This window comes from Podarcis liolepis (assembly GCF_965112155.1).
Source record: "Podarcis liolepis genome assembly, chromosome: 2".
NCBI classification, from domain to species: domain Eukaryota; kingdom Metazoa; phylum Chordata; class Lepidosauria; order Squamata; family Lacertidae; genus Podarcis; species Podarcis liolepis.
Genome location: NC_139555.1, coordinates 34,615,032 through 34,627,463, shown reverse-complemented (window position 1 = coordinate 34,627,463; position 12,432 = coordinate 34,615,032). Strand labels below are relative to the sequence as shown.

The 12,432-nt window shown below is 41.7% G+C and overlaps 1 protein-coding gene across 1 annotated transcript in view; it reads left to right on the top strand.

The window, feature by feature from the left end:
* Positions 1–8,052, top strand: part of GRB2 (growth factor receptor bound protein 2) — a 49,212-nt gene extending 41,160 nt beyond the window's left edge. Inside the window, exons 4-6 of the mRNA XM_083487390.1 lie at positions 1,948–2,070; positions 4,026–4,194; positions 5,845–8,052. Coding sequence (XP_083343516.1) covers positions 1,948–2,070; positions 4,026–4,194; positions 5,845–6,030 — 478 coding nt within the window. The 3' untranslated portion in view covers positions 6,031–8,052. The remainder of the gene's footprint in view (positions 1–1,947; positions 2,071–4,025; positions 4,195–5,844) is intronic.
* The last annotated feature ends 4,380 nt before the right edge of the window (positions 8,053–12,432 follow it).

Sequence of the window (12,432 nt, the reverse complement as noted above, 5' to 3'; positions counted from 1 at the left end):
GTTTTTTTATATGTGTGTAGATTCCACCTTGGTGTTAAGCTGTTGCTGGATTTATTCTGTTTTGGAAGTTGTGTTTTCCCCTCTTAGGGTTATCTATAACAATTGCCTCTTGATATTTTTAAGGACTACAGATCCCCAACACCTTACCTCAGGATAGCTCTGGTTATCAGGAGGAATGGCCTTTAGGCATTACAAGTTGGCAAAGAGAGTTGCCCTGTTAAAAGAAGTTGAACACATTACACAATCAGTGCAGGTTACTTTGTCCATTAGTAAACAGCAATGTTTGGTTTTGAATTGGTTGACTGCTGTAATAAGGAAGCATGCTTCAATTACATTCTATTGATACGTTTCACATGTGAATGTGAAACATATTGAGCTCTCAATAACATGGCTCCATGGTGACTGGCCGCAAACATTTTCAGAGGCTGAAATTGTGGTTGCTGAGTTTCTGAGGCAGAAACCCAGGGCAACGTGTACATGGAAAGGGAGAAATGAAACCTTGCGAAGACACTGGCCGTGAACTGCAGACCTGCAAGTGCACCTCGGCTTTTGTTTTCTTGTAGACATTGCTAACAGTGTGGGATGTAGTTTTCTGACCAAACCCGACAATGCAGGCAGTCTAGAATGCATGCAGAGATCTGCACATAATGCAAACTTACAGACCATGCTTCTTTTGCCTGAATCACTACTGTGCTTACAGAAAAGTTCTGTCTAGTTCTGGAAGAATAAGCTATATAATGCAGCCCCAATATAAAACCAAAGTCGGTTTTGTGGCAATTCCAATACTATATCTGACATATGAAAGGGGAATCAGAAGATGAACAGATGCAGCTCTCATGACATAAGTCCGGGAATCAATCCACCAGCCTTGTGTGTTTCCCATTGCTTCCGGCAAGAGCCAGATTTTTCTAACTACTAAGAAGTATCAGTGACAAGTGTTTAAGTTATTGACAGATCTTGCAATGGAAAGCACAGAGAGGCATTAATGCAACATTTGTGAAGTGCTTTCTAGTGTTTGAGGCACTTAACGTGCACTATAGTAATCCTTACAATTCTATAAAGTCAGTATTATCCCCCATATTGCATTTGGGGGGCAGAGGACTGAGGCTGAGAAGGAGGCTTGCCTAAATCCAAGTCATGACTTCATGACATAGGCAAACATTTCTGATTTCAAACTTCCTTACTTGTAGCAGAGTCTCCTTTAGCCACCATACCACATTGTCTCTTAAGTGTTTGAGATGGGTTTGTGTGATCTACCTTCCAAAATGGTTTGCAATGTGAATAGTCCTAAAGGCACTTGTAAACTTAAACTGTGTTCCCCCAAATGCCATTAATCATGGGGCTTATATTCAGTATATGCAAAACAAAGCTTTCCTAGGTAGCAACTATAGCTGGCACCCATAAAGCAGAGTTGCAAAATGATGCAAAATCCCATCTGCCCTAATAGTCACTATGCTGGTTTTGCTAAAAGTAGAGTGTGTGTGGTTTATTTTAATGGGAATGCTTGCTGTCGGGAATCTGAAGTAAAGAAATTAAATCACTACAAATAATTTTAAAGGATTGGAGAAGTCCCCTAAGAATCTATAACTTGTTAATCCTGAATCTCATTGTTTCAGCCAAATTCTCTTGCCTCTCTTCCTATAATGCAGTGGTTAAAAGCCTTGAAAATGGCAAAAATTGTTAAATCAAGAGACGTTGAGGAAATTGACTTTTTTAAAAAAAATGAAGTGGTATCTATTACTTACTGGAACTTGATATTGTTTATGTAATCTCCAGTTTTATATCACTCCGATCTTTAAAATTACTTTTTAAAAACATTATTTAAGTGCAGCCTCGTGGAACAGTTCAATTGATTATACCTGTCAGATTACTTCCCAGCTATGAACATATCCAAACTTGCCTTTTTGGAGTTTGAATTATGCTTAATTTTCAACTGTGTTTGCACAGGTGGTTTTTTGGGAAGATCCCCCGAGCAAAAGCTGAGGAGATGTTGGGCAAACAGAGACATGATGGTGCCTTCCTCATAAGAGAGAGTGAGAGTGCTCCCGGGGACTTTTCTCTCTCCGTCAAGTAAGTGTTGCATTATAGTTGGTTGATAAACACGTTCTGCACTTAAACTGCAGGTGAAATAAGCCTATTTGAATTATTCTTATTTCTGCCATAAAATATAGTCCTTGTTTCCCTGACTACAAAACTTGGAAATGTTGGTGCAGTAACTTCATATATAGGGACGCTTATTGGTTGTCCTGCTTTCTCTTCTCTTCTCTTCTCTTCTCTTCTCTTCTCTTCTCTTCTCTTCTTTCCTTCCACCCCTGACCATCTTGCTTTTTAGTGCTTTCCTTCTCGAACCTCAGGCATTTTGCAATTAGGGCTGGTAAAGTTGTAAAATGCTTTTCAAATATATAGAATCCTTCATAATCCTTCATAATACCCTAGGGAAATCACTGTTAACTCCAGGATTCTACACTTTTTAAGGGTCTTTGTGTTCATTGATTTATCACCCGAATCTCTCATCTCTGAAGGTATCCTTCAGCAACTTGCATGTTTCCAAATAAGGTGCTGTTTCCACCTTGGCTCTAATCGCCTTTTGTAAATAGGTTCTGTTGTTTCCTTTAAATCAAATAAAAATAATTATTAAACTCTAGCTACATGAATTGATACTGTACAAATAGAAAACCACATGTACCTTGCTGAGTCCTTCTGCATAGCTTTGCCCTTCCAAACGCTACCATGCAATCTACCAGATAGTCTCATATTGTAAGGGGAGAGGCATTCTTGACTATCCAAGTATGTAGACGCTTGGTGCTTTTGTTCTAGACTCTGTGAATAGTCCTCAAGTGTTTCTTTCAGTCGTCTTCTCCTACACTGTAATAGATCAGCTTTGGTACAAATGAAAACCTGTTGGGAATATCAAACCAAGATATTAATAGAATGTTCATTCTAATAGTTTATTATACCTTTACTATAAAACCAGCATATGTATTTATTAGCACTGGTAATCAGTGACACATGCTGACTTCTCATAGCACAGTACTGCCACCTATCGTTCAAGAATCACTGAAATCCATATTCGCCTAGAACCAACAATAGGTCCTGTTAGCTTAGAGAGAGAGAGAGAGAAAATACTCAGTGCCTGCCTCGCTGGCATGGATTAACATTGTGCCTCACTTCATGTCAAAGGAAAGTGGCTAACTCACCTAATTATCTGAAGCCTCAGATGTCATTCCCATTGACTCTTAGGGTGAAAGCAAGAAACGCCTATAACCTGTAGTTAATATTGAGCAGAATTATTTGCAGGCATAGTGGCCACTTCTGAGGGCAATAAAGCCTGCCAAATTTCACGCATAGCTGCAAGGCTTTCTATGTGAAATGCCTTTAAAGTGTGAAATTTATGTTAAGGGTTTGATATGCTTGTGTTTGGATGAACATAATATACAATGTAGAAATGCCCCCAGATACATTCCCTGCAAAATTTCAGAAGGATAGATGCAGGGGTTAGGGAGTTACAAATGAAAAACAATATTTAACGTCTTCTTTAAAAAAATCTGCTCAGTTTGCACCAAGGCCACAGAAAGTGCAAAGTTTATTGTGTTCTTTTGGTATCCTATATCAAAAGGATATAGATTGGAAATAAGAGGAGAGTCCTGGTAAAGCCATTCCCTGCTTGAAGCTAGAACTGTCACTTACAGGCACCCTTCCTCTCCTGCCTCCTCTCCTATTCTCTGCCTGGAGTTTACCATTTATGGAAGGCTTAAGCGAGGTTATTAAGAACCCTCCCAAGATTCCAGAGCCTTGGACCACCTCTGATCCAGTCTGTCTTGGGATTCTGAAGAAGTCCAAATATCTCCGAGGAACTGAGTCCTTTCCTTGGACTCATGCCTTGTCTGAGACTAATGCTCGACTGTTAGCCTGTGTACGTGCAAATGTTTGCTTTAGCAACAGCAGACAATAGTACCTGTCATGCATTGGCATACACATTAGAAGAATAAATAAAATCCTGGACATGTTCTTCTCTTTCTATTTAGATTTGGAAATGATGTGCAGCACTTCAAGGTGCTTCGAGATGGGGCTGGCAAGTATTTCCTCTGGGTGGTAAAGTTCAATTCTCTGAATGAGTTGGTAGACTATCACAGATCGACCTCTGTCTCCAGGAATCAGCAGATATTTCTTCGAGACATTGAGCAGGTGCCTCAGGTAAAGGAGCATGAGTGGAGTTCTGCCTCATTTCCATCTTCAAATGTTCTATATTATTCAATAATAACCTTAAGCAAATCTGTGTTTTAGGGGATTTTACAGTTTGGAGTATAAGCACAATTCTAATACCTGCTATATAGTTTGGAGCATTCTTTGTCCACTGTGTATTTAGCCACCTCTTAAGATATTGTAAGCAAATTTTGCACGATGGTTCCTGAGATCAAGGAGCAAGTTTTCATCTCTTTTGGGATACAGATGGACACCATTCTGAATCAAGATGGCAGACTCCACTTTTCAAAACTGCACTGATACTTTGGTTTCTTAGAATTCCTGAGCAAGGCCGGGTATGAGGCTGCCGGTTTATAATATTTGTTACTACAGTGCCTTTCTTTCTGGCTAAGGATACCACACTTAGAAAATGTACAAGCCTCCCTTTGTTATAAGGCTTCCAGGCTGTTGTGCATATTACACACACGCACACAGAAACTTGATTTTAAAAATAATTAGCAGCAACAACACCGTCAATACTGTCAAGCAGAAGACTGAAATAAAAAGATCCATGTGGTGGTGGGTTGCCCCATGTGGGTTGTCCCATCCCACACGATTGCCTATGGCCTCCTGCCACGGTAGAGGCTACAGTAGTGAGAACTGGGCAGAGAATTTCCTTATGTGAGGCTTCATTTTGCTCTCATTAGCACTGGTTGCAATTCAGTTTGCTCAAATGTTTGGATGAATAAAAGAAAAAACAACCACCACCACCACCAATTATCAAAGGTTGACACAAGGTGAACTTCCTGGGGGAGGCTGTTCCAAATAGGCGGTTCTGCAGCCGATAAGGTGGTATCGCCACCCACCTAACTTTGAATGGTAGGAAGCAAAGTTGCATCTCTGAAGGTGAACACAGGATATGGGAAATCTCACGTGGAAGTAGAAGGTTGTCCTTCAGATAACCAGCTCTCAAGTCATTTAGGGCTTTAAACAGCCAGTGTTTAGAACTGTTTATAGCTTGCTCTGGATACTACTGAGATCTACTGTTTGCAGTCTCTGAAAAGTTTGCAAAGGCAGCCTCTCATACAGTGCTTTGCAGTAATCCAATAGGGTACCCTCCAAACATTGAACTGCAACTCTCACCAATCCATTGGTCAAATATAACGGGGGTTGTATTTCATATTGGCTACTCCTGCAGGAGTCTAATCTCAAGCTTGCCAGTACATGGGTAACACTACTAGCTAGAGCCTCAGCCAGTGAAGGTTCACAGCTAGTCCATTAAGCTTAACTCGTGAAAGGCACTGCATGCCACAGACTTTTCTTGGTCCTCCAGTGATAATGCAGATTTAGCAACACCTGCCAAACTGTTTACCTGATTCTTTAGTGAGTAGTGTACCCTTTCAATGCAGGTTCATTGGTAGGCAAAAAACAGGACTCAAGAAAAACAAAACAGTTTTTGCATTAACATAAGTGTATATTAATTTTATGTGGTGTACTCTATTTTTAAAAATCAGTAGAAGCCAAATTGGTAGCTTTACACAAGGGGTGAGCAACTGCATCTAGGCAGGACTGGATCCAGAACTGGCTCACCATTAGCAGAAAATGAAAATTGGAGATGTGTGGAGCAATTAATAACTCATCCTTCTTTTCTTTGGTCTGCAGCAACCCACATATGTTCAGGCTCTCTTCGATTTTGACCCTCAAGAGGAAGGTGAGCTGGGCTTTCGCCGTGGAGACTTTATCCGGGTCCTTGACAATTCTGATCCCAACTGGTGGAAGGGAGCCTGCCATGACCAAACAGGCATGTTTCCACGCAACTACGTGACCCCAGTGAACCGGAACATCTAGAGCAAATTATTAAAGATTATTTAAGGAAACAAGAGAAACAGTACACATTCAGAATCTAAGTGCAGCCAGTGATCTCCAGTCATCAGGCCATAAATCTGAGTCACCTCTCTGCCGGAGAGGGAACACTTTATTCCCCCCACTCAGTATGGAACTTTGTGGGGAGGGGACAGGAGAAGGGTCCAACTTGCGCGCCAAAACTTACCTTTTAAATTAAATAGATATTAACAGATTTCTTCGGTTACTTCCGGGTGGCCCCTTTCGTTCGCTTGTCCTTTCTCCCCCAACGCTGACACCAGTTCATCAGTGCATGAAGTTTTAATGCTATATGAAGTCCATGCCATGCCACTCAAGGAAGATAAGAGGGAGAAGCTCTGCTGGTGTTTGCTACTTATGCAAACGGCCTTCATGAAGGGACCGAGAAAGGAACCAAATCCACTACCCAGTTTAAAAGCAAAACACACACATGCCATATGCCAACTTTACTTTTGCCTTCAGTATTTTGCCTGGGTAAGATAGGGTCTTAATTCCGCCTACATACCCTCCCATCTGAAAACCCAGCTGCTTCAGAGCAAAGGGAAGAAGGTGGGGCTTTTACCACCACAGGTTGCAGGCTGTCGTGACAAATTCTCTGCTACAGCTAGATCATGCTCTCATTAACCATGACAGCTTTTAAAATTTGTTTAAGTGTGTGGTTGAGCACATTCTTCTATTTTTCCATTAGTGCCTTTCCCTCATTTCCTTATTCTTTTTTAAGTTAAAAGGACAGTCCAGAGCTTTCAGATTTCCCCCCCTGCTTTTATGTAAATATTTAAGGGGTTGAATGGGAGGGATGTAGCTTTATTATTAAATACGAAGCCTTCCATAAACCAGATGGAGCTTTAAAATGTGTATAAGCACCTGATATTCTTTATTACCAGGTGGGAAAAGACAAAGTGTTCTACAAGAGGCAGGGCTAGGACCTGCAGCCAGGGGCCCTTGAGAGAAAAGAGAGATTGCACCATTATGAAGAATGTGGCATGTTGTATGACGCTGCCATGTGGTGGAGACTGAATATTCTGGGATGTCCTGTGAAACTGTCATTTCCCCCAAAAAATATTACAGGGAGGCATCAAGAAATTGTGCTTAATTACACATTGGGTGCTTTCCAAGTATATAATTAAAGATGATGCTTAGTGATAAGCAGTTCAGTTCCCCTTTATAAACACACATGCTATATATATATATATGAGAGAGACTGGGTCTCGATTAGAGTCGTTGACTTGTTCTCGAAAAGAGGAATCTGGTATCTTCATGCTTCAGATTTTCCCTGTCTCCACATGCCAGTGTTACATACTTGGAGGAGTTGTGTTTCTTCCAACTTACAGCAGGCTGTTGGGGGTTGTATTTCAATCTTGCGTCCCCAGATAAGATTCACTAAAGCCATTCATAGCTTTATGAATGGACTTGGACAGGGAAGAGCAACCTGCAGAGCTCTTTGTGCCAATACACACCTTATTTCCTTTTGCTGAGCCACATGGCTGAAACTTTCATCCCAACAACAGATCCCAAAGCTACCACAGATATCTTCTTTTCCGCCCAAATGGGGAAAATTCCTGTGTTGGCAGGTGCCTTTTTATACTAAGTGTTACAAGTGTGTTATTCCTGAGATGGACTCTGCCTTACACTTCCATTTCTCCCAGCAGATGAAAGAAAAAGCTACCCTGTAGCGTATAGATTTCTCACCCATTCCTTGCTAGCTGACTTTTTCTTTCCCTCTCCCCCATACTTTCTTCTTTCTGAAATGATTGGAAAAGGAATCTATGGCATTCTACACTTGGACCATTTGATTGTTTTCTTATTTTGGAATCGGTGTATATCATGCAGCCTTGCAGACATAATGTCTTGTGTGTATATATATATTAAAAAAAAATCAGTGTTTAAATAAAAAAAGGCCTATGTACTTAATCCTTTAACTCAGCAGCAGCATTTGGTAGTTAGTAATTAACTGTGAATAATAAATATACAACAAATTCTTCACTTGAATATCAGTGTCTTTTCTGTTCATTTAATGAACCATCAGCTAGTTTAGGGCTGCAGTTCTCCTAACCTTCTCTACTCCTGCAGGTAAGTAGGGTTAGGATTGCACCCTGAAAAAGTGATCCACGGAAGGTTCTTCATCCAAAATCTCACCTGTTCAGCATAGATTTCTGTTACACTAGAGGTCAAAGGTTGGTGACAGCTAAAAGCTCAATATCCGCCACAAACAAAATGTATAAAATAGCACAATACTTCCCTTCAACCATACAGTACGGACCTTAAATCTCACATCACTTGCTGAAGAAACAGTCGCGTGTAACACTTTCAGACTGTATCCTGGGCTGATATGTCATAATGGATGGGAAGGTATTAAAGAGGTTGAGGTGAGATTCTTCAGACTATGATAGGGCACTGGGGAAGGGAGAAGGATGCTGTATCCTAGACATGCAGGTTGCAGAGCCTATGTGTATTCTGTTTATAATGATTTCAGCTGGTGGCCACCACAAACCCTCCCACTCCAAATGTGCCCGCACACTTTCTGACTCACCATCTGGTGCAATTTTTTAATGCTATATTCAGCCAAATATTTTAACATTAATGTTTAGTTCAATATTTACTGTAGAAAATCTGCCAGAGAAACCCTGACAGCCAAGACTGCCCCTGGACTGGGCCAAGCTGAAAGAACTCAGAATTTGACAATGCGCCATTTGAAACTTCCCATAGGCTAAAAGCAAACCAGATCATCTCCTACATATTCACGTGAACTTCTGACTCTAACATTGGTAACAAAATAATACGTAAAACACTTATCTTGTGAGGCCATGGTTTTTGGACTCGTGTTGGTCCTTAGGCACTTGGTACTGCAGTCTTCTAAATCTCATTTGGAACAGCTACTCTGTCAAAGGCCGATTCTGGAATTCCCTTAGTGTTTGCATAACTTGGGTACATAAGCTGGGAGGGCTGCTTTTGGAAAGAGGGCACTTGGCAGCTCTGCTGTCTGCATGGAGTTGATCCATTTTATCAGAACCCAAGACCATCCTGCCTAAGGGCTGGTCCACACTTCTGCTTGTCTGAGCGGTTTTCTGCTTGTCCTGTACTTTCTAGGCATGGGGTTGAGTGTTTTTCTATTTCCCCTGGAAAAACCCGCTCTTGGTGCTGAATCGGAGCAAATGTCAATCCATGGAAAACCTTAAAAGATTGGGTTTTCCCAGGGAAACGCAGCCAGACAAGCAGAAGTCTGGATGTCCCACAAAGAGCCATGTTGGGGAGAAAGTGGCTAGGCTTGTACAATGTCGGTATTGCCTGCTTGCAGGTCTTCAAAGTACGACACAATATTATGTTCTATCTATCCCACTGCATGGGGGCTGCTTTTCCCCTGTAAATTGGGTTAAAAGTTCTTGGGCAGGATGGTATGGGTCTTAATCATTTTTGCACCTTTTTGTTTGGAGACTTTTCACACATTTTGCTGACGGTAAAAAAAAAATAAATCTTGATAGCAGTGTTCTGCCCCGGTGGCTTTTCTTTTATTGTTTGCATGATACTTATCTGCATTGTCTCAAACTAGGCATAAAGTGTATGAGTTACAGACTGGACTACTTAAGCTGGTGTTGCTAAACTTGAGTTTGGAATGTTTATTTTTAGAAGTATTCTGATTTAGGCTGCAATCTTAACCCCACTTACCTGAGCGTAGGTGCCACTGAATTCAACAAGACCTACTTCTGAGTAGATACAATTAGTATTGTACTTCAGTCTTTTTTAAAAAAACAAAAACTTTAGGAAATTTTGCAGGGGACATTTGACCCAAAGCCAGCAGAGCTATTGACCACTTAAGTTCACTAAGGTGGAAGAAGAAGATCTCAGATGAAGAGAGAAAAATAGTCTGACCACATTTTTCCTGTCTCTTCCCCCTGCCCCCACCTATTACTGATGTAATCTTTGCCTCTGTTCCGTTCGTAAATGGTGCTCAATTTTGCATTCAAAACTCCTTTTTGAGGCAAATACAATTTCTCTAGACGTCACATTCTATCCAAGTTTTTATTTAAGAAAGAAAAACTGCATACTTGCCTGCTGTGCTGATTGCTGGCAAACCATCAGCCATCAGAAGACATATGGCTCAAATTTTAAATCTTGGCTGTCGGTTAGCCTCCGCTTCAAAAGCTCTAAATTTAGCCAACGAGTAACCACAGCAACAAATTTGCTATATATCCTTATCTAGTATTAAAACACACAGGTTCCCTCACAGAGTGCTAACCTTTCTTGCGTGGGCTATGCGTTTAAAATGCAGTTTGATGCCTGTTTTGATACTGTGTTTAAGAAATAACCTCTGGGAATAAGACCTTCCTCATTTCGCAGTTCAGAATTGCTGACACTCCATTTTAGTTCCTTTTTATACTTTTCCATATGCGGTCTCCCCACCCACATCATTTACTGTATCTGGGGACATGTCTATCTAACGAGCGCTGGGAAAATATGACATTGGCATATAGAAAACTGACATAACTAGGAGGTAAAAAATCCTGCTGCTGTTCAGCAGGGACCTAAACTACCGTAACTACTGCATCACGAATTTTTAAACACAAAGTTGATGTTTTTCACAATGCACAAGCCACTGAAAATTGGAGAGGATGTACATTAGAGCAGAGATAGGGGAATTTGTCCTCATGCAGCTATCACCACTGGCCATGCTGGTTGGGGTTGAGGATTAGGGGAAAGGACTACGATACCACTCGGCATAACTACTGAACAAATTAAAACCTTTGCATTTTATCTTTTTGTCTCCATTTAGAGAAGGGATTGGTACTTTCAAATTGCTCTCCTTGATGGATATTTGCCTCTAAAGCAGCAACCATTGCATAAACAAAATTGTAAACCAACTTTATAAGTAGTATAAATACTTCACCAAATTACAGATTAATAGGGATGCTAAGTAATTTTTTTTTGTGTGGGCGCTGCAAGTGACGCTTATAAAACAGGCAAACATTTTCAGTTAAAATGCATGAAATCTGTGGCTGCCTAAGGTCCAAAATTCATGTGACAATAAATTGATGGGTAATTTTGGATTTGTTGATTGCCATACTAAAAAGATTAGGGACTCAGCTATATTTGTCACAATAATACGTTTTGAATGTGTTATAATACCAGAGAGCACCAGAGAGCAAAAATGAGTTTATATGGATTTTTACGTAGGCTTTTTTCTTTCTTTCGTTGTAATAATTTAATTTCTGACTTATAGCGTTTTTAACTTGTGTCTAGATCCACCCTAAAAATCTTCCACATGAACTTGCCTATTAAGGTCTTTGGAAGCCCTTCTCTAGGTGCTCCTGCCTTCTAAGGCTAGGTGGGTGGCTAAAAAAGATGCCGCAGTCTCAGCGGTGGCACCTGAGTTGTGGAACTTCTGAGGCATGGGACACACCACACCTTACCTTTAAAGCACTCTTTTGGCGGAGGAACGGGATGGGGTGGGGGAATGCACCGTCCCCAGCACCATCGAGGAGGGGGGTACCATCGCGGGCGCCCCCCGGACATGCACAACGCACCCCCACTATGCTGGGTGCCATGCCCCTGCAGGCGGCATGCCATGCCCCCAGGAAGCACATCACGCCCCCAGGACGACATGCCACGCCCCTGGGACACACCCCACACACCCCCAGCGGCATGCCAGCCACGCCCCCGCCTGCTCTCCACCCCAGGTGCTGGAGCATGCAGTTTCACCACTGTCTGTAGAGCAGCAGTTCCCAACTATGCTCTGGGGAGCACTTGGTGAGAGCCAGTGTGGTGTAGTGGTTAAGAGCAATAGACTCGTAATCTGGAGAACTGGGTTCACGTCTCCGCTCCTCCACATGCAGCTGCTGGGAGACCTTGGGCTAGTCACACTTCTCTGAAGTCTCTCAGCCTCACTCACCTCACAGAGTGTTTGTTGTGGGGGAGGAGGGGAAAGGAGAATGTGAGCTGCTTTGAGCCTCCTTCGGGTAGTGTTAAAGCGGGATATCAAATCCAAACTCCTCCTCCTCTTCTTCTTCTTCTTCTTGGTGCTCCACAAAGCATCTCCAAGTGCTCCACGGAGAGATTGGAAATAAAAATAATTAAATACGTGTCTTTGGCATAAGGGTGACGATTGTGCTCCATGATGAATTTCTCTCCTGAAAAGTGCTCCATGACTCAAAATGTTTGGGAGCTGCTAGCGTAGAAGATAATTTTATTTGCATAATTCTTCATACAAAGCGGTAAGAATATAGAGCTCCACAAGAGAACAGGTAGTAGTACCGTTTGGCATAGTATAACTGCTAAAGCATCACTTATTATGTCATAATATTGGTGAGCAGGATGGATTTTGTTTCACCACACGTTTTGAGTGATTGCACCCCCCCCCCTTCTGTGGAAGCAATA